The sequence below is a fragment of the Melanostigma gelatinosum genome, assembly GCF_949748355.1.
Source record: "Melanostigma gelatinosum genome assembly, chromosome: 7".
Classification (NCBI taxonomy): domain Eukaryota; kingdom Metazoa; phylum Chordata; class Actinopteri; order Perciformes; family Zoarcidae; genus Melanostigma; species Melanostigma gelatinosum.
This window is the reverse complement of record NC_136640.1, coordinates 25,937,793-25,961,465: the sequence shown is the minus strand read 5'-3', so window position 1 is coordinate 25,961,465 and position 23,673 is coordinate 25,937,793. Positions and strand designations below refer to the sequence as shown.

Sequence of the window (23,673 nt, the reverse complement as noted above, 5' to 3'; positions counted from 1 at the left end):
TACTGTGAGGAACTGGAATCTCTGTGCCACAGGACACTAGGGTCTTTCTGCATAGCATGCCTCATTTATGGTAAATATGCTATGCTCGTCTGAAAAGGTCACTTAGTCACAGAGGCAAATGCCAGCTTAGTATTAACATTCAATACATTCTTTCACCTGAAGGTAGATACTCAAATGAATCATTAAAATCATATTTACACAAACTTCAGCCCTAAGCATGCCTTATCAACACCATCAAAGCAGATTGCACCAGATGATGAATCTTGCAGGTTTTGGTAACCGCTGACCTTTCCTTTTGCACTGCTTGCAATCCAAAATATCCCTGTTGTACATGAGAAATATCAAAATCTATGCGGAGTATACATTCTGCACACAAGACACTAAGGCTAATATCATTAACCATAAGGCCAATCACACAACAACACAACGCAACAACTAAGCCAGAGAGGTGAGTGTGCTGTGCGTATTCTGTTACAGAACAGAATACGCACAGCACACTCACCTCTCTCTGCCTAACCTGAAACACATTCACGCACTGGAACCCGACACACAGACCTCGCATGTGGCCGTCGCCATCCTTGTATCCAAGAAGAGGAGAAACAATGTCCTGCTTTCATCCAGGTTCTCAGAAAAGGCAATGGATCAATATTGTCCAAAGTGGGTCCAATTAGTTCGCTCCGTGCAACCTGTTACGTCACTGGCTGGTTGTGTCATTTATGGCGGAAAATCGTCTCTCGTACTTGCCATCATTATTTGTGAATAAATGTTTTGCAGTTTCAATAAAGAAAACTGCTGGGCATTAGTAATCTTTTAAAAGACAAAAGACAAAATGAGGGTGACAAATGATTATCTTATGATTTTAGAGACCACCCAAATATTTTGCTATTGAGGCTTTCTGGGGGTCTGGAGTGTCAATCAAGGGGTCTCAGAACCCCCGTATTTTGCACACTGACCAATATTCCTGTGGAGCAGATAAGGCACAGAGACACATCCAATTCTGAATAAAAGACTGACGTTCCAACAAAGCTGGTTATCTATGTGAGTCAATTTTAGTTAATACAACTTTAATGCTCACGTTAATAAATAAATAGTTAAAAGCTGTAGATCAAGCCTTAAGTAGGCCTATTCTTTCATATTAATCCTGCTGTATAGGTTTTTTTATATGTGCATCTTATACATCCTCAGAGATCTTAAAAATTGGAATGCTCACTAATGCCATGTCTTAATTAATCCTTGTATTTCCCTACATTTTTAATATACTCAGTGCTACACATTTTTGTAAACCATTCACAAATTGACTCCTTTAAGTGGTGATATAACTCTGACTCACTAAATACAGTGAGCTTGAGGTTTATCAAATCTCTCAATTTGAAAACATCTGAGTTTATAAATAAAATGTATGGTTACTTTTCTTGTTGTAAAAGTTGGACTTTTGATTGTTCTGGCTGAATTATTTCTCTCACAGAAGCACAAACCACCAGCCTTTCTGGTTGTTGAGAGGGGAGTGATGCTCTCCCCCCTCCTTTCTTGACTCTCATCCTGAAGACAGTAGACTGTGCTGTAGACAGATTTGGCTAGCTGGATGACGTCATGCTAATCATTTATTTAGCTTTTTAAAACAACGGGGACGGATCCAGCACGGACAGTTACGGGAGTGAGGAGGTAAGGAAACATGGGAACACCAGGGTAGGGAGTGAGGGATGAGGAGGTAAGGAAACATGAGAACACCAGGGTAGGGAGTGAGGGATGAGGAGGTAAGGAAACATGAGAACACCAGGACACACATGGAGAACTCTGTCAAGCTACATATTAGACAAAGTGAACATCTTTTCTTCTACATAGCTGTCCTCAGTCTCATCTGCTTAACTTGGTCATGGAGACATCAACATGTAATAGAGATGTTAAATTAACAGTGAAAACTCATCATAGCTTAATTTAACATCAGTATTCATAATTACACTTCATGTTTACTTCTCCTGATCTTTACCTCCCATAACAAGGTCCATAGGGGCATCTCAATAAATGAACATGTTATATTATATTATATAAGTGTTATTTACTGATTGTTTTCGTGTTGGAATACATGTTAAATATTTAACTGCCAAGTAATAATGCGTGTTTGATACTTACATTTTTTTTGCATTAAATCATACTGGGATGTTTGCTGAAATTGATAGGATGGCCCTACCTAGAACATTTTCCACCAGCTGCCACTGGTTGAAACATAGTTAAAACAAACTATAATAAAATAACTAGTAAAAAAAACAAAAACTGAATGAACAGAAACACAAAATAAATAACTGACAGTGATTTAGGTCAGAAAGGCTTTCCTGAATAGAAAGGTTTTTAGGCCAGTCTTAAAAGAGACCAGTGTCTGTGTTGTCCTTAGGTGGTCAAGGATCTGTTCCATAGGCGTGGAGCTGCCGGGCCAAAGGCCCGGTCGCCCATGGTGCGGAGCTTGGTGCTGGGGACCCGGAGGAGCGAGCTGTTTGATGATCTGAGGGTGCGGGTGGAGATTTGGGGAGTGATGAGTTCTTGTAGGTAGGAAAGTGCGTGTCCATTTATGCATTTATGTGTGAGTAGTAGGACTTTGTAGTCAATCCGGAATGAGACAGGGAGCCAGTGTAGTGAGTGCAGAATGGGTGATCTGTGCTCATACTTCCGGACTCTCATCAGGATCCTGGCAGCGCTGTTTTGAATGTATTGCAGCTTCTGGATGTTCTTGGCAGTGATCCCAGTGACTAGTGAGTTACAGTAGTCCAGTCTTGAGGAGATAAAGGCGTGGACGAGCTTCTCTGCATCTGACAGGGTTAAAGTGGGGCGGAGTTTGGAGATGTTTTTGAGATGATAAAACGAGGTTTTGCACAGGTGTTTTATATGGTCATCAAAGGTCAGGTATGGGTCAAACCTAACTCCCAGATTAGTGACTGTGGGGGATGACCTGACCGTCGAAGGTGAGATGAGTTATGGAGGATGAATGACTGAACCTGGTGTGGAGTGCCAACAAGGAGGGCTTCGGTTTTGCTACTGTTTAACTGGAGAAAGTTGTTGCTCATCCACGCCTTTATCTCCCCAAGACAGGAGGTGAGACATGACATGGCTGCAGAGGGGCTTGGGGCAGTTTTGATGTAGAGCTGTGGATCGTCGGCATAACAGTGGAAAGACATCCTATGTCTGCCGATGACACGACCGAGGGGGAGCATGTAAATAATGAAGAGGATGGGGCTGAGGACCGACCCTTGCGGAACACCACAGGAGACAGGGAGCAATCTGGACTTGCATCTTCCCAGTGAGACATATTCAGTTCTGCCTGAGAGGTAGGACTGAAACCACTTGAGTGCAGAGTCTGATAGTCCAATGGTGGTGTGGAGGCCGATAGTGCGATCCACTGTGTCAGGGGTCTGCAACCTCTCACATGACGTTCTCCATGAAGAGAAACGTGTTCAGAGAGAATATAATTTATAAGCAAGAATGAACAGAATCTTATATGTTAATTATTCCCACAGGCAGTAAATCCTCTACCCCTGTCAAGCGATTTACCCTGCAGGTGGCTGATCATGATTTTCAGACCCCCGCCCTCTGTAAACTATCAATGGATAAATCCAAAAAAAAGAAAAGTCATGGAGGAAAATAGAGTTTAATTCTGCGTGGACGTCTTCATTTGCTTTCCCTGCCAACGATGCTGGCTTACCTGTATGCTTCCAGAACAAACACACAGCATTTTCTGAAAAGTGTCACGTTGGAGATGAGCGACAAAGAGCGATTCCTCAGCTGCTGCAGCAAACTGAGCTCTTCATAAGAGTTTGATTTTGTTATATCAGGTAAAATTGCAGTAAAATGTCAAGAATTGTCTTTACTCTTGTTCTATATTTTCATAAATACAACAAACTATAGTTTTTGTATATATAATGTAACTATACATACAACTTTATAAGCTGTGATATCAAATAGCTTTTGCGGCTCCAGACAAATTTTATTTGGTGGAAAATAGAGCAAAATGGCTCTTTGGGTAGAAAAGGTTTCCGACCCCTGCACTGTGTCAAATGCAGCAGTCAGGTCCAGGAGCATGAGGAGTGAGGGTGATCCTGCATCGGCTGTCATCAGCAGGTCATTCGTCACCCTGAGCATAGCTGTTTCAGTGTTGTGGGCTGAATATACATATACATATATATCTACCTATATAGGACAGTCTGTTGTGGTACTAGTCTTCTACATTTGTCATAATAACAAGGTCCACCTATGTTGTGAAATTGTTTAATTCATTCTGTCTTGAATTAATCAAGTTTTATTCTGCGATTAATATCAAACAGTTTGCTACTGTTCTGCAGCTGAGAAAGGCCTCAAGGTAGGCCTTTGAATAGGATTTCAAATATGGAATAATTAAAAAGACCATGGAAGTTAAATAATAGTAATTCTGTAAAAGAAGCTTAAATTAAAAAATCAATATAGTTCATTAAAATGGAAGTGGTTTTCTGTTCCTGACATGGACACATCGCCCCTCATTCATTAATAATAAAGAAGAAGTTAAAAGAAAGGCTCTTCTACGTAATTTTCACTAATAAGATATGGTTACTTAATAAGTTAACTTTAGATTCTAGATGCTGGACTAATTTAGAAATGAATAAACATTAATTAAGTTTCAGACTGTCGAGAAGAGGAGAGCTGCCTCGAAAACATGCATACACGATCAGGGGAAGGTCAGGATATAAAAAGCATAAAGCATAGACTCAGAAATCAATAGTTAAAGTGTAATCGAAAGATAAAGTGTATGATCGTTGCATAACAAATGTTTAATACATAGAGTGATTTAACAAATGTAAACCTGATAATAATAATAAGTGTATCTGAGTATAGTGCAGGCTGAGTGTAGAAAGTACGGAGAAAGAGGAAGTAAGCAGGGTGTTGGCTTCAAGGGATGGGGAAATAATGGTGGTTGAGAAGAAAAGACAAAGCACAATAATGATTAAGGATGAGATCAATAATCATTTTATAAGCAAATGTGTACTAAGTAAACTGATTATAACAACTGTAACTGTGATTATGATAACTAATCGGTGTTAGAAATGTGTGAGTGTAGGAAAAGGGGAAGTACAACAGATGTTGAACACCCAGACACGCGCAGAGCTTGATTAAGTAAGCGCCCAGACAGGGAAGTTGGGGTGATTTCCTCATGCACACACACACAAAAGTTAGGTACTTTTCGAAGCACCTGCACCAAATCAATGATGTCATGTTAATCATGGGCTGAGGGAGGCCGTGTTGAGGAAGAGGGGGTAGAGACGTGAGAGGCAGCCCAAAAGTGTTATAAAAGAAGTAACTTGCAAACAGCAAGACGGGAATTCACGATGGGACACCGACCGAGCCATCCATGGAGAAACACTGGACCTCGTTCGACAGCCGCGCCGGAGGACTTCGTCTCTGTTCACGGAAAGAAGACCGCCGTTCGTGGACAAAAATTGAAAGACCGAGATTTTCCTCTCCCCACTGCTCGACTTTAACAACTGAACAACGGAGGAACGCCGCCGCCCTAGAAAGACTTTGTACTGAGTTTTGAGGACTGTTGAACGGACTCTTCTGCGGAGCAGGAGGACTGAGGGTCTGGCCAGACCTTCGCTCCTAACAACTCCAAAATAACTCCAAAATAACCTTTTCATCGCACCATTGAAGATCCAGCTCCAACCGAGCCGTCTCGGCATCTAAAACTAATGAGTATAATCGAAGAAGAAAATTAAAGTAACGAATCAAGTGTAGTGACATTTTATGTGAGCTGTAGCTTAACCCTTGCAAACTAACTAAATATAACCTGCAATAAATATCTAATCTGCATTTAAAGTAAATTTCTCAAGTGCATTCATTTGCTCAAGTAGTAAAAAGTTCCTCGTGGCAGTAAAAAGTTAAAGCCATTGTATGTCTAACAACTGAGTTCTGTAAGGTTATCCTAGAGACCGAATCCACTTAACAATCCCTTACGGTTTTAGAAAGAAGTAATCCTAGCCGTTAAAACCTAACCTGGCATTTACCAAGAGCACGGATCCATAAGAGGGAAGCTGCCATAACCGACGCGACTGGTAGGAGCGCCCGGGGTCAGGGTGGCCCCTCGACCGAGTGCGCTCAGACCGGAGGAAGCAGGGTAGACGTCGGGAGTAACGGCAGTTAGCGGAGCCAGGCGAGTTCCCTCGCAAGAACACCAGCTCGACAATCTTTTAATAGAGAGCTGAGTCAGTAAGTAGCCCCGTATCGGGCCAGAAGTATCCCAGGATCTAACACACCGCAGTGGTAAAGATCTTTTTGTTTTGGGGATTATTTTATTTCGTTTTGGTTTTGTTCTCTCTTCCTTAAATCGGCTATGTGAGTGAGGTGTAGAGCCGTGGCTATCACTGTAAAAGCGTGGTCAGTTCAGAACGACGACCGCAGACTTGTTCAGGATAGATCAGCTGTTCTCACTCTCACTGCGACGCGAACCCCCGCTCAGAGCTTGGTTTTCCCTCTCTCTCTCTACTAACCCGCACACACATAGTTAGAGTCGCTGATTTTGGGTGAACCTCTCAGACTCATGATTTTGTAATCTCTGACCCCAACCCACATGGTACGCCATCCCACGTGGTTACATGTGGCCCCCTCGCAGCCATTTTGTCGAAGGTCTCTAGACTCCGCCATCTTTGCTTGTAGGCTCACACGCCCCTTTTTAGATTACCCATCATCACTGTTTGAGTAGGTTTACAAACCCCCCCCCCCTTTGTTTCCACACACACACACACACACACACACACACACACACAGATAGATACATCTACATATATTTATATACATAGCCTTACCCCACTTTATTCATTTGACTTTAGGTATTAGACACATAAAATGGTATGATATTGTTTGTTGATTGTGATATTACTTGATCTGATCATTTATTATTTTGATTTAATAAACTCTGTTGTATTTTAAAGAGCAGTCGTCTGTGATTACTTGTGCATGTGTGTGTAATAATAACTGGATGTAGTGGCCTGTGCTCAAACTTAAACCTTTACTTTCACTCTGAATGTGTAATAGTACTCAGACTATTCCACTAATTATGAGACTTAGTTTTATCGTTTGGTTATTGGTCCCTGTTCACAGGGTGGTCCCCCGTTATTAATAATCATTAATAATTGTTACTTACATTAATAATTCTATTGATGTCAAGAATTTAGTTTCTTAGATGCTGATAACCCAAACACGCTCCTCTACGTTCCCAACAATAGCTATTGCTTAACTCTTCATTAGAATCCCTGTCTAATACTAATACCCTGAAAACTTTCAGCCAGCTATAATGGCATATTCTGTGCATATTGTTTCTCATGGTTTTAGCGACCACAATGTAATTTGAAGTGTAAGTTAAAATTATGTAAATGTAAAGTTTAAAACCTAAATTGAACCTTGTGATATTTAAAATATATTTTTTAAATGAGATATAGCGGTCTTGACAAAAACCACCATGAAATAACTAAGTAAATTTTCAGCTCTTCACAGTAGAGTACGGCATAATGTTCTAGAGTCACAATCTATTTTGGACTGGTAAGTATTGAGTTCCTCCAGCAATACTCTGGAATCATTTCTCGGCTCAGGCATCTGAGATCAAAATATTTATATTAATGACTAGATAATAACATAATAGTAACTAGATTTGTTGGAGGAGCTGCCATTATACTATTGGTGGTTTTAATACAAATCCACACATTTTAAGCACTGCCCTAATTTTAGTGTGATCCACAGGGAGAAAAGTCTTGACAGAGAGAACGGCAGAGGATGACAAAGAAAGACCTACAGTAGCTGCTCCAAAGAGTATCCAATAGGGCTGCACCCCTATTTTCTCCATCCTCAAGAGGCTATCAACAATGATAAATAGCCAGCAGGAAAGAGAGGATGAGGGCACAGAAACACCCAGATCATACATAAAGTAGGGGCCCACAGATGATGCAGGATGAGCTGGATAGAAAAGAACAAGGGGAGAAACAGATTGCCAGCAGACTGTGGTATAATCTGTGTTACTTTGGAAATGTCTCTCTTCTGTATTCCCCCACTCCCTGTGAGTCAATGAGCCATAGAAGTACAGTAAAACCCCCACACCAAGCCTCCACCCCTGCAATCCATTTAATTTGTGCTTTATTGCAGCAGCCTCTCAGCTCAGCGGCGGTGGCTTGTGGCTGCAGTACGTGGACATGTTATAGCAAGATCACCCTTCTGTTTCTCTTTCAATTAGCTTAACATGGTGTGGAGCATCAGACCTCCCACCCTGAGGTGAATCACCCAGTAGGACTGCAGTGCTCTCATCCTCTGATGGCCAGCTGCTCTACGGGCCAACGAAGGGACACATGGGGTTTGTAATGATAGGGACCATGAAGGAACTCATGAGGTGAACCATCAGCAGCTGATGCTAATATCTTTACTGTAGTCCACCATTGAGGATTCTGCAATTGTGCACTGTCCAGTCCTCCAAGGGGCAGTGTTGTGTGACAGCATTCGGTGTGCTTCTATTTTGGCCCTGCTAGCACGAGAATGACAGTAACACTTTGGTCCAAAGCAACAACTAGTGAGGTTACCATGGATGCTTGTATGGATACCATAATTTGATAAAGAAGCTTGGTATTCAAATAATGGACGGTCACAGGGTTCGATGTTGAACATCCCAAAAAGGTAATACAGAAATAGCTCCATGGTTATAAACATATTATCTATAAGCTTAAAGCATTGAATGCTCTCATGATACAGAGTAAATGTAGAACTTGCTATCACAGACATTGCCCCAGTTACCAGTATCAGTCTCTTACCCTTTGGTTTACTATCCTGCATACTGACAGCCCTGCTGATGTTCTATATTTGTAGCAAAATGAAATTTCCTTTTGCTAACAAAGACAAATGGTCTATTAGCAGTCTTCCATTCTGCATGGACTGATGAAAAATACATACATCTTCGTCTGTGCCTGGACATCAATAAAGAAAGTGACAGAGGAGATACGTTTACGCCTCGCTCATCAGAGCTCATTGGGAATAATTGAGTGTGACAGGCTTGTAGAGGAGAGGACACTGGGTGGGAATTATCCTTCAGTGATGAGATTCAATTTCACAGAACGTCATCACCTCTGCGGGACACGGCCTTGTCTGTATGGAGAGATACTTTACTGTACTGTCATGGGACATCATGAAGACTCAAGAGCAGACAGTCAGGTGAAATGAAAAAAGTGTTTCATTCCACACAAAAAGGAAATAATTACCACACAACAGGGAGTCCAAGCAAAAACAAGAGATGAGGGGGGAAATCCAGTGGGAAACGAGGCAGGGCAGGCAGACGGGGAAACCGGGAACAGGACGACACAAACGGGCAGGGAGAACACAAACAACGATCTGGCAGTGAGTGAGTGAGAGACAGGGGTTTAAGTAGTGACTAGAACAGGTGAGGAGAGTTGTGCTGATGAGAGAGTGCTTGATTACTGATGAAGGACAGGTGAGGGGAGTTGGACTGGTGCTGAGGGAGTGGCTGAGTTGAAGAGCTACAGAAAAACACAAGGCAAAGCCTGATCATGACATGTACAGTCAATTCTGGACTACAAAAAGCTGCGTAATAAACATCGAACAAAAAGTTCAGACATTTGTGTTTGGTAGATTATTTCTCTATTATAACAATGCTCCTGGGCAATACATTTTATACCGTTGGAAAGCCGGTTTATTTACCTTTCAAACGGTGCCCCATTTGTAAGGAACATGCATTTGTGGGATGAGCGGCACAGCTGAGTATGTGGGTTGCGCCCATGAAAAATTTGCCAAATCTTCTCTGCCAATGCCAAACAGCTTAATCTGCTGTTGCTATTGACTCTTGTTTGGTGTTTGGTGGATTGGATGATTGAAGTCTATCAGTAACAAGGCAGAAACAAGACATATTGGCAATTTCGCAATTTATTCATTTAACAAACAGGAGCCTCAGTAGCGTGTGGAAGAACCATACACTCCAATCCACCTGGGCATGCAATCAATTTGCCTCCTTTTTTACTGGCAAAATTCAGAAAATTAGACAAGCAGTCAGTGCCTCCACATCAACCACAGGATATGTGTTGTCCTGATCTCTGAATAACATCCATTCAAATATCATGACACAATTTCATTCAATCGACCGTAGAAGCCTAGAAGACATTATACAACATCTGAAGCCATCCTCCTGCTGCTTGGATATTCTACCAACACACTTTTTCAAATATATTTCAAACTGCATGACCACTGATCTTTTACAAATTGTAAACACAGGTGTCTTCCCACAAGCCCTAAAAACTGCAGTTATTAAACCACTCCTAAAGAAGGCTAGTTTAGACTCCGCAACGATGAAAAATTATAGGCCAATATCAAACCTCCCATTTTTAAGTAAAATAATTGAAAAAGCGGTTTTCCAACAGCTGACCAACTTCTTGGCCTTAAATAACTGCTTTGATGTTTTCCAGTCAGGCTTTCGACAGCACCACAGCACTGAAACTGATCTTGTTAAGGTTTTCAACGACATCCACTTAAACATAGACAATGGCAGAAGTTCAGTCTTAGTGTTACTAGATCTCAGTGCTGCATTCGACACGGTCGACGATGCCATACTCCTAGAAAGACTAAAAATCTGGGTGGGACTCTCTGGCACAGCACTTAACTGGTTTGAATCCTACTTCAAGGGCCGAGAATACTTTGTGTCTGTAGCTGATTACACATCAGAGCTGACTAAAATGACATGGGGTGGTGTTCCCCAAGGTTCAATACTGGGGCCTCTTCTGTTCAACATCTACATGCTTCCACTAGCTCAGATTATGGAAAACAACAAAGTGTGTTATCATAATTATGCAGACGACACACAAATCTACATAACTATGTCACCAGGGGACTATAATCCCATACAAGGGCTGAGTAACTTCATTGAACAAATCAACAACTGGATGTGCCAGAATTTTCTTCAATTAAACAAAGATAAAACAGAAGTAATTGTTTTTTGTACCAAGGACGAACAATTGAAAATCACCACTCAGCTTCAGTCACTGATGTTAAAACCCACAAACCAAGCCAGAAATCTAGGTGTAGTTATGGATTCAGACCTCAACCTGAACAGCCATATCAAGACAATTACAAAATCAGCCTACTATCACCTAAAGAATATATCAAGGATTAGAGGATTTATGTCTCAACAGGATTTGGAAAAACTTGTCCACGCATTTATCTTCAGCAGACTGGACTACTGTAACGGTGTGTTTACAGGTCTCTGTAAAAAGTCTGTCAGAAAGCTGCAGCTGATTCAGAACGCTGCAGCTCGAGTCCTCACTAAGACCAGGAGGGTGGATCACATCACTCCAGTTCTGAGGTTTTTGCACTGGCTTCCTGTCCAGCAAAGAATTGACTTTAAAATCCTGCTGTTGGTTTACAAAGCACTGAATGGTTTAGGGCCAAAATACATCTCTGATCTGCTACTACCTTATGAACCATCCCGACCCCTCAGGTCGTCTGGGACCGGTCTACTTTCTGTTCCCAGAGTCAGAACTAAACATGGAGAAGCAGCGTTCAGTTTTTCTGCTCCACATATCTGGAACAAAGTCCCAGAAAGCTGCAGGTCTGCTGAGACCCTCAGCTCATTTAAATCAAGATTGAAGACTTTTCTGTTTGCTGCTGCCTTTAATTGAACCACATTCAATTAATATATTCATCAATTTCCTGCATTTCTGCATTTTACTACTGTATTTTATTTCTTACACTGTTTTAAAAAAATTGTTTTTATGTTTTGATGCTTTTAATGGTTTTATGTGAAGCACTTTGAATTACCTTGTTGTTGAAATGTGCTATACAAATAAACTTGCCTTGCCTTGCCTTACACAGCCTGGCTCCTCCTCCTCATGCTGGTCAGCAGCCTGCTCACATAGTGCTGTGGGATGGCATTCCACTCCTCAAGCAGGATTTGTCGCAAGTCAGCTGTTGGCACAAACACCATGCCCAAGCTGATCCCACAAGTGTTCAATTGGGTTGAGGTCAGGACTGTTGGCAGGCCATTCCATCCTCTACTCCCACATTCTGGAGGTAGTCTCTGATAAACCGCTCTGTGGGGGCGAGCGTTGTCGTCTTGGAGGATGGAGTTTGGTCCCAGACTGTGGAGAAATGGGATTGCCACTGGTTGCAATGCCACATCTGACTTGTCCGTTAATGATGACGCATCCCATCATCGCAGGGTTTGCCGCGGTTGTTTTTCCCTGTTTTTTGTTTTGTTTTTTTTTGTTCCGGGTTCAGAGGTCACAAAGTCCGTTGTCTCCTACATGAGCGCAGTCCACCGAAAACATTATATTTCCCACAATTTAAGCTTCTGCTTTTTCGAAATGCACTCGTATTATTCAAACGTATTGTTCGGTTTGTTAGCCTCGTACTGAACGGTTTAATACGAATACGTGTATTATTACACCCCTAGAAACAAATAACCGTAGCTGTGGCTCATAATTAGGTTATTCAACTGTAGTAGGACAGCACTGAAGGCCCAGGTATAAAATGCACGGCCCGCCACTGATGTATACAGAACATCGGTTCAGTTCAGTTCCAGTCAGAGGTCCTCCTGCAAACGTGTTCGTTGAGTTGTAAATCCACTCGGGTCTCTCCAAAAGTTTCATTCTTAGCCATGAAATGTGCAACGCTTCTCCGCCGCTGTCAGCCAGAAATACCGTTGGTACAAATCCATTTCCATGCTAGCTGTGGGGTTGACCGACTCTTTGATACGATGTCCAGTTTTTCTGGTCTTGAAAAATCCATTTCTCCTCCTTCAGCCATTGAGTGTTAAAAAAACAAAGTTAGGTAAAAAAGAAAAAGAAAGAATCTACACCAAGCAAAATGCTAAAAATGTCATAACCGGGATGCCAGGTGCCACACAACGATGCCGCTCCCTCTGCTGGCTTTTGGGGGTTTCCATGACAGAAGACGTTTTGCCGTAGATCAGCCCTCGGACCTCGCAAGCAAATGCCAAGTCGTTTTCCCTTCATGCTACAAAATCTACCCAATAGTAGCCGCAGCCATTACGTGGGGCCATGAATGGCGCAGCAAGTCCATCTCTTAACTCCTGACAACCTAGCAGTCGTTTACCCAATCATCAAAGGACGCTGTGACACCCATCCGTCAAGGGTGCGTTCTTGATGCAGCTCATATCTGCTTTCTAGAAAATACAAACTTTCTGTGTAATTGTAATATTTAATGCTAGATTATAGACGATAAATCTCATGTTGTGCAATGAAGGTTTAATCTGTTGACAAATGCATCTTGTGTAATATTAATAATAATAAAGGTAATTCATATAGCACTTATCAAAACAAGCAGCAATAAAAAGTGCTTTACAAAGCAGATATAAAAGGAACCCCAAAGTAAAAAAAAAGAAATCACTCCAAAACATGGCCTGGACAATGGCCTGGATTCACCAAAGGTTATTATTAAATAATACCTCATTTGCATATTTTAACATACCATTTCAGAAACTTGCAACACAAAAAAATTATTGGGGAAGTTTCATGGTGATATCTATTTTTACCCTATTCACCTGTAGTGCCTTATAAATGTATGTGATTTTCCAAAACATCTCGTAATTAAAGGCCGTTTTCTCTAAATGAGCCACAAATCTCCACTTTAGTAGCAAGAACGTACACTAAACTTACCAGTTTCATTCCTCTCTATATTTTGAAGTTTTCTATGGAGGGGTTTGTTTATATATCATTCAGGGCCTGATTTATACAACATTTTACTCCTAGAACATGCAGAAAATGTATTTATTTATGGCTGTTAATAGTATGATTTATGGAGTGATATAACGAGATATCCAAAATAAAACCTTTGACAAAATGAACAAAATCACACAATCATTTTGAACCTGGGCCAATATTCAGATTCCTGTTTTAGAAATGTATGCAAATTACTAGGGGTGTAACGGTACGCGTATTCGTGTTGAACCGTTCGGTACGAGGCTAACGGTTCGGTATGCATGACGAACCGAATACGTTTGGAAAAAAAAAAAAGGGTTAGGGTTTTTTTTTTTAAACCTTTATTTAACCAGGTAGTCCCATTGAGATTAAAAATCTCTTTTGCAAGATGTAAGTAACAATACTACATAACATTAAGGAGCAGTTTTTGTTTTTTATGCTCATGTGTTGCTAAGAAGACACCCCAGAAGACGGGTCACTCAGGTATAGTTCCATCATTGTTCAAAGTCAAAGAATAACTTTATGATGTTAGTTGTAATGAATAAATATATTTTAAAATCAAGTACATTTCTCTGGCATTTATAGTTTTCTACTGTACCGAAACGTACCGAACCGTGGCTCCACTGTATCGTACCGAACCGAACCGTGAATTTTGTGAACCGTTACACCCCTACAAATTACCTCATATTCAATACGATAACGCCTACTTTCAGAAAACTGGTAATATAAAAATGATTTGTCTTAATGTGAGTAACAAACTGGGGAAGTTTCATGGTGATATCTGGTTGTTATATTTGTTTTGCCTTATTCAGTTAGGATGAATACAGAAGGATATACTATGACCCGATTCATCATGTATTAATATGAACAATTTGGGTTGGGCTAAAAGTAAATATCCTGCACTGGATCTTCAACATTATCACAGAATAAGTCAGGTGCCATTGAGGGCAGTCCATCTCCTGACACATGAAGTTACACACCAGTTTGCTCAATATGAAGTTATTAAACGCTCCACCTGTGAGAGGCATACATGTGCTAACAGAAAGTAAAGGTTGGAATATAAAGTCAGAGTAATGTGGAGTGATAAACACTTTACAAAACACCCTTTTTTCTGTCCCTGCAGCTGACCACTGTACATTTTCACTAAAGAGATAACCCCATGTTTGTTTTCTGCTTGATGGACTCAACTGAATGCCAAACCTATTTATGTGTGCTGTTATTCATGCTACTTTCTGACATGGCAGTAATTAATGCGGGAAAAAAGTAATTTCAACTCCCCCCATAATTAAGTCATGAAAAAATCCTGTTGCAATTACATCTTCATAATAACCCAAAGAATATTGGATACATGCCCATTTAAAATTAATTTCTCAGCATGTCAATGGTTTATAATTATCCAAGGAGCAGAATGAGCTGGCCCATCCGCCGCTCAACATGCACGATCTCCCAGCATCACTCTTGTGATGCAAGAGTCAAATGGAAGACCATCAAGCGATTAGATGAAGCATGCAGCTCTTAAATTCACTTTACATCATCTACATCAATATTATTCTAATGAGTGTTTTCTGGGCTTTTCAAAAGACGATATTGACACCAGCAGTTCTAAACTGAAGCAGTTGATTGCTTTTACTTAGTGCCAACATATAATATCAATATATTTGGCTGTTTTATTGCAAAGGAAGACAAGTAGAGTTTCCCCTCTTCACATCACTGGCTCCCCGTCCCACAACGGATCCAATACAAAGTCCTTCTCCTCACTCACAAAGCCCTCCATAATCAGGTCCCCTCCTACCTCACCGACCTGCTTCACCACCACACTCCATCCCGTCGGCTCCGCTCCTGATGCCAACCTCCTGTCCCTTCCACTCAGGACCAAGCACCGGACATGGGGCGACATATCTTCTCCATATCTGCCCAAACACAACTGAGACTGCACTGACCTTTCCATGTTCAAATCCCAAATCAAAACCCACCTATTCAGAACTGCTTTTAATGTGTGACCATTATTGTCCGTTTTATGTTTTTGGTGTATAGCTTTTATATATGATGGTCTTAATGTAAAGTGTCTTTGACTACGATGAAAAGTGCAATATAAATAAAATGTATTATTGTTATATAGTCTCACTTTGAATTAACCTGCCCATGATTGATAACAGAATCTTAAATAATTACCCAACCAGTATCACATAATCGTACAAGTTTGACTAAATCAGCAAAAGTCACCTCATTATCTGCTCATTTTTGAGACAATAACATTTTAATCCATCTTTGGATCCTACATGTTATATGGCGGTATGTAGGCCAACATAATCATTTTTGTGTATATAAATGACATGGAAAAATGACTTTCCTGGGTGACATATGGCATATCGCCTTCAACACTGAATTATGCAATGACATTTGTTATGCTGCCTGCCTTTATACATGCTGTATGGTAGCTTCCTAACTGGGGATGTGGTTAGAATTCCAGAAGGATGTTCTATGTATGTCAGAAGTGACATATTGTAAATTGATGATGGTGAGTGTGAGCATGTTCAACCATGAATACAATCACATATATCCATGGTGCCATTCTCCTCCACTGCTGCCTGGCCTGCACTTTCCTTTCTCTGCCTTGGAACAATAAGTTTCAACAGCAACTCAACTGTGATGAATCCTATCTCAGCCAACACATGCACAGCTTCACTACTAAAGCCATCACAATACACAATTGAATGCATTGATCAACAACCTAATCTTTTAGTATTTCAGACAAAAAGCTGGGCTAGCTCATAGAGTATTTATGTGGACTAGATCTGTGGAGAGTTTTAGCTCAATGTGTGGGAGCTTTAACTTATATAGTTCTTACTGTGGGCTGATCAATAAATCAGTGCAAATGCGCTTACCGTACTTTCCGGACTATAAGTCGCACCGGTATATAGGCCCCACCCTCTAATGTTGAGAAGAAAACGGAATATTTACTTATATAAGCCACATCGGACTATAAGCCGAAATGCTACCCGCGATTAGCATTAGTGATTAGCATTAGAGAATATAATATCTTTGTATCCACCTTTGTACCGTATATCTTTTCATGCTTCATACAGGCATACCTACCGGTTCATGATGTGGTGTGTTCAAGGACCCAAATGCAGACTCAGGACAGCAGAGTTATATTGCAAACCAAGATGATTTATTTCTCTCACTCAAAAACACGCACACAAAAACACGCACACAAAAAAACTCTTGAACAAGTTTTGTAGTACTGTAGAACAAGTTTTGTAGAACTGTAAAAAACTGGAAAAACTGGAACAAACGGTAATAAGTCAACTAGGAGGCGTCTCCACGCGCTCCGCACAGGTCCAAGCCGGGAAGTGGCTTACGGTACCGGTAATCCCTCTGATCCGAGCCGGAAAGTGGCTGGATCGACACAGGATCGCTGTTGATCGCTGTCACCATCGTCCTCCTGTGCACTAAAACCATTAAAGTCCTCTTCTTCAGTGTCGGAATTAAACAGCCTCAGAATTGCTTCGTTGCACTCAGTCTGTCTTTCGTCTGCACCCTCAGTGTCACTTTGCTCCCGAGGCAAATCCGCCCCTGAGCTTGCGCTGTCCTCCTCATTGCGCTGTCCCCCTCATCTCGCAGCAGTCCAGCCTTTCGGAACCCGTTGGTGATGGTGGATTCTTTCACACTGCTCCACGCTGTTAGGATCCACTGGCAGACTTGAGAAAAAGTTGCTCTTCTCATGCAGCGTGTCTACGTTGCTCGTAGCTCTGAATAGCATTTACGGCTAACTGGCTTGGCCAGTTGCTGCTAGCACAACAGCTATTCAGAGCTATGAGCAACAACAGTTATTGCCTCATTGCTTTTCGTTTGGTAGCCGGGAGACCTTAGTCTGTAATGTAAGTATGTCTGCATGAAAAGATGTACGAAGATATATTATATATTCGCGAATGCTAATCGCGGTTAGCATTTCCCCATTGGCGGTAATGTTAAAATTAGCTTAGAAGCTAGCGAGTCGGACATGTACTGTTAAAAGCATCTTTCCGTTCAACCTTTTTTGGTAACAGTCCTATTGAGAGGTAGGTCAAAGGTACTTCATCCATATTGTAGCGACCCTGTCAGTAACAGCTGGTGCAGAGGGGTTGCTGGCAGTTGCTGGTAGCAACTGTTCTGTGTCAGGAGCTAGTAAATGTTGTGTTATCCCGGAACCGGAAGTTGTGGTTGTTATTGTGGAAAACACACTCTACGGATAATGTTCGAGGGAGTTGCTCGGCAATAAGAGCGACGGTTTCTGTGAATAAACCCCTTGCAAGGACCCTGTCTCCGACTCGTAAGTGGAACATTACAATATTCATGTTAAATGTGTTGGCGGAGGAAAGCTACGGAAAAATCCGTATATAAATCGCACCGGACTATAAGCCGACGCCTCAAAGCGTGGGGTGAAAAGTACGGTATTAATGTAATTCAAACTACAAATTCAATTCATTTTGATTGCCTCTCAACAGCTCTCAACATGGTGACTGCAAGCCGGCAGCTAACAGTTTACAGTTTTTAACTGGGTGGGAAATGAAGGACGTCATTGCTTCGATGACGCTGTTGGTCGGGATAAAGTGAACAGCTGTAACCTCCATATGAGAGCAGTGCAGAGTGGCGGCCGTGAGCTTATCAGTCTGGGATGCTCACATGCACTCAAAGGCATACGGCCGGCCCGGCTATGTCAGCAAAGCAAGGAGAAGTTCTGGTATCAACACACAGAGGGAGAGAGACTTCATTCTCTGCTCAGGTAGACATTACTCCTCTAGATCTTTACACAGATACTATGTGTTTGATGACATATTAACATTCAGAATGTTAAATCGTTACTTCATGGGCTTATGAGTCGTAATTCTAAATTAAATATAATTACAAATTTTGATGTGATTTATTAATTATCAAATTGGCTACAGGCAATACAGCTATATAATTCTACTTCCTTTGTATATATGGCACTACAGTGATATTTAACAGCAGTTTATTACATGATAGAAATGTGAATTCAACTTAAAGTTACAAAAATGTCAAGGGAGCAAAAAAACATGACATCATTTAAATATCATCTTTCATGTAATGCAAACTTACCTTGGTATCTGAGCAGCACTGATCCAACCTGAGACCTCTGGTTGTGGAAGCGGATAGAGATCTGATTGCTGTGGCTTCTTATAACCAACCCCCTCATCAGAATGGACTCATTGGCCAGCATGGTGTTCTCTCTGTGGCCCACATCTTCAAACACCACCTTGTCTCCTTCAGATAGATTCACATTCAACACCTGACAGAAAACAGTGTAAGAATTAGACCATCTGTGGATCATGTCAAAAAACAAAATAAACAATGAAGATTCTGAGGGATTCAAAGCCTCACAGGACCTGAAGAAGGAGACCAACATTGATTGTAATATCACAAAAGGCCCAGCGGCATCCTATGCTCGTTGAGGATTCTCAACCTGACACAGGAGCTGATGACCCCATTCTGCACAACAATCACCATGGGCCAGATTGAAAACGCTGTTGCGGTTTCAATTGTGTTTGCGACCACAATCTGCATGTATTCAGTGCTTTTTAACCAAGACATAATTTCATTACACAGTCAGCTCCTGGACTGAGCCTGGTACTGACCTCCAAGATGACATCACCATGTGTGAGTGATGCATTATTTTGGGGGAGGTTCCAGCCTCAGATAAGCATAAAAGCAGCTGCAAAACTGAAAGAACGGGCTTCACCCTCAGGGGTGACTGGAAGACCCTTCTGCTATCAGAAGACAGCATGATAAAAAAGAAGAAAAAAAAACTCACAGCGAAAGCTGACAAATGGCTTTTTTCCAGTTTAGCCTCTTTAGCCCGACCGACTAATCGCAGCTAAGGGTCGCAGCAAGCAACGGGTCGCAGCCACGGAACGGCGCAGCCACGGAACGGCGCAGCCACGGAACGGCGCAGCCACGGAACGGCGCAGCCACGGAACGGCGCAGCCACGGAACGGCGCAGCCACGGAACGCCACGCAGCAACACATCGCAGCCACGGAACGGCACAAACGGAACGGCACAAACGGAACGGCGCAGCCACGGAACGCCACACAGCAACACATCGCAGCCACGGAACGGCACAACGCAATAACGGAACGCCACGCAGCAACACGGCGCAGCCACTGAACGGCGCAGCCACGGAACGGTGCAGCCACAGAATAACGGAATGCCACGCAGCAACACATCGGCACAGCCACTGAACGGCACGACGCAATAACGGAACGCCACGCAGCAACACATCGCAACGCATCGCAGCAAGCAACGGAACACAACAATGGAACGCCGCAACGCAACGTATCGCAACAATGTATCGCAGCAAGCAACGACACGACGCAGCAAGCAACGACGCGACGCAGCAACTCATTGCAATAACAGAACGCACCGACGCAGCCACGGAACGCAGCCATGGAAAGACGCAACGCAGCAACGGATCGCAGCAAGCAGCAATGGATCGCAGCCACGGATCACAGCAAGCGGCAACTAATCGCAGCAATGGGTCGCAGCAAGCTACGGGTCGCAGCCATGGAACGGCGCAGCCATGGAACGGCGCAGCCACGGAACGCCACGACACAATAACGGAACGCCACTCAGCAACGCATCGCAGCAACGCATCGCAGCAAGCAACTGAACACAACAATGGAATGCAGCAACGCAACAACGGAACGTAAAGCAACAATGGAACGCAGGACGCCAGCGCCTCCCCCCCCCCTGGCCGGCTGCTTCCAACAGCCACAGCATGTCTCCTTAGCCGAGGCACCTGGCACCGAGATGCCAGTGCCCCCCACCAACTACTTTCAGAAAACACAGCAAGTTGCCGTAACCGGGACACCTGGCACCGGGATGCCAGTGCTACCACCTCCTACTTCCAGCAACCACAGCAAGTTGCCGTAGCCGGGATGCCAGTGCCCCCACCCCGTCCACTGCCAGCGATGGACCCACACAATTGGTCAACACAACAATGCTGCTCCCTCTGCAGTCTTTGGGGGGTTCCCACGACAGAAGACGTCTTGCCGTAGACCAGCCTCGGATCTCGCAAGCAGATGCCAAGTCGTTTCCCCTCATGCTACGAAATCTGACCAATAGTAGCCGCAGCCATTACGTGGGGCCACGGACGGCGCAGCAAGTCCATCTCTTAAACTCCTGACAACCTAGCAGTCACTTACCCAATCATCAAAATGATGCTGCGACACCCGCCTGTCAAGGGCGCGTTCTCGATGCAGCTCACGCCTGGGCCACCGCAACCCCATGGCTTCTCGTTTCTCATTTCAGAAGTTCAGAAGATCCGCCCTCCTGCAGACACCCATCCAACATCTGTTCCGCCATATCCGACGCTGTCTTTAAACCCATAAATCCTGACTTGATTTTGCCGACCAGCAGAACTCCATTGTCGATAACCCGTCTTCCCACGCTTACCAACTGCGCACGGGTAGGCAACCTGCTCCCCAGGGAGACTTATTTTGGTAATCTGCAAGGCCCGGTAGCCGCAGTGGATCCTCAGCTAAGCCTCCCCCAAACCGCTACGGGCTAAATCTCCATCAACCATTCCTCAACACTCCAAATAATCGACGAAGGTTGCCCTCGGCCGAGGCAGGGTCCTAAGCTTGTGAATTATCATTTAAAAGTATATATACACATATATATACATATATACATATACACACACACACACACATACACATACACATACACATACATATTAGTGGTGTCACGGATCACGGATCAATCCGTGATCCGTTCGGAGCACCCCTCACGGTTCGGATCACCCCTCACGGTTCGGATCACCCCTCACGGTTCGGATCACCCCTCACGGTTCGGATCACCCCTCACGGTTCGGATCACCCCTCACGGTTCGGATCACTCGTGAACCGCGGATCAATCGAGTATTTTTTTTCTTTTCTTTTTTTACAGCGTATTCATCATAGTGTGTAATAAAGTTCTACTGCTGCTGTTCCTTTTCAAGTAACAAGTCCCCGAATATCAATGCAGAGTGTCAGTGAACAGATATAGCGCAGTAGTGTGTTCACGTGAACGGGGCAGCTTAGAAGCATTTAACAGTGAAGTCATGGCAAGCGGAGGAACTTGAGAAGCCGCGGCGTCATTTAAGTCGCAAGTTTGGGAGCATTTTGTCTTCCCTGTAACGTATGATGACGGATGAGGGTGGTGGACAAAGCGTTACGGTATGTAGGAGTTATTTAAAGAGATTGTTGCTTGCTGCATTGCTGCGTCGTTACTTGCTGCGTTGTTACGTTGCTGCGGTCCGTTGCACTGTGTTGCTGCATCCAGTTGTTGCTTGCTGTGTCGTTGCATTGCTGCGTTACATTGCTGGGGTACGTTGTTGCACTGCATTGCTGTGTTCCGTCGTTGCAATGCGTGGCTGCTGCGTTCTGCCGTTGCTGCATTCCGTTCCGGCGTTGCTGCGTTACGTGGCATGGCTGAGTCGTTCCGTGGCTGCGTGATTGCACTCCGTGGCTGCGTTGCTGCGGTCCGTTGCTGCGATTCGTTGCTGCGCTCTGTTCCTGTTGCTGCGTCCCGTTGCCTGCTGCGTTCGGTTGCTGCATTGTTGCGTGGCTGCGGTCAGTGGCTGCGATGCGTGGCTGCTGCGTTCTAACGTTGCGTAGCATGGCTGAGTCGTTGAGTGGCTGTGTCATTGCACTCCGTGGCTGTGTTGTTGCTTGGTATCTGCATGGTGGAAAAGCGGAATGGGGGAGGGGGACAGAGGAGAGGGAACCTGGCAACCCGGTGCCAGGACTTAGGGGGGGACAGGCAAGAAGACCTGGCAGCCCGGTGCCAGGAATCTGCCTAGTAGGAAAAGCGGAATAGGGGAGGGGGACAGAGGAGAGGGAACCTGGCAACCCGGTGCCAGGACTTAGGGGGGGACAGAGTCAAGAAGACCTGGCAACCCGGTGCCTGGAATCTGCCTAGTGGGAAGAGTATGCGTAGTAGGAAAAGCGGGATAGGGGAGGGGGATGGGGGAGAGGGAGCCTGGCAGCCCGGTGCCAGGACTAAAAGAGGGGGACAGAGGCAAGAAGACCTGGCAACCCGGTGCCAGGAATCCGCCCGGTGGGAAGAGTATGCAAAGTAGGAAAGCGGCATTAGGGGACAGAGGAAAGGGAACCTGGCAACCCGGTGCCAGGACTTAAAGACGGGGACGGGGCCAGAAGACCTGGCAGCCCGGTGCCAGGAATCGCCTGGTGGGCAGAGTATGCGTAGTAGGAAAGCGGCATTAGGGGACAGAGGAAAGAGAACCTGGCAACCCGGTGCCCGGACTTAAAGAGGGGGACGGAGGAGAGGGAACCTGGCAACCCGGTGCCAGGACTTACCTGGTGCCTGACCTGACTTTGGGAAGGTTTGGAGGAGTTGGCACGGTGTGCTTTGTTGCGTAGACTCTCTTTTCCCTTCTTCTCTCTTTCCTTGTGGTGGTGGAGGGGGACGCTGTGAACCTGGAACGTCGAGGCCGGCGGGGCGGGGCTTGGTGGTGCGTGATTGCGTCACTGACGGCGCGCCCGTGTGTTGTTGCTGGAAAGTCCGTCGCTGCGTGGCGAGGTGTCATGGCGGCTGCGAGGAGTTGGAGCAGTGTCGCTTTCTTGTCGTGGCGCTTGTGGGGGATCCCCCTCTCCTGCAGCTCCGTTAACAGGCGCGCTATGGTCCAGGCAGCGATCCTGGGCGGGTCGGTTCCATTGGGAGATGCGGTCAGGGCGCGAGCGCCGTGGCGGTGGCTTCGAGCGCGGCGTACTGGGAGGCTGGAGTCGCCGGAAGCCGGGCTGTCGGAGGTTTGTCCCCGAGCGCTGCATCCGGAGCGAGCGGAGGAGGAAGGGGGAGAGTTCCGCGTCCGTTGCCCACGTTCGGGGGCAGCGGCACGCCGTCTGCTACGGAGGCTTGCCGGGGTGGGACTTGGTTCGCTGGAAGATGACGGTCGGTCTG

The 23,673-nt window shown here is 44.3% G+C and overlaps 1 protein-coding gene across 1 annotated transcript in view; it reads right to left on the bottom strand.

Annotated features, from left to right (window-relative positions):
- The window catches only part of sez6b (seizure related 6 homolog b), a gene marked incomplete at its 3' end in the record, with an annotated part of 165,605 nt that overhangs the window by 57,081 nt on the left and 84,851 nt on the right, over positions 1 to 23,673 (bottom strand). The window contains exon 2 of the mRNA XM_079272313.1: positions 18,813 to 19,002. Coding sequence (XP_079128439.1) covers positions 18,813 to 19,002 — 190 coding nt within the window. The remainder of the gene's footprint in view (positions 1 to 18,812; positions 19,003 to 23,673) is intronic.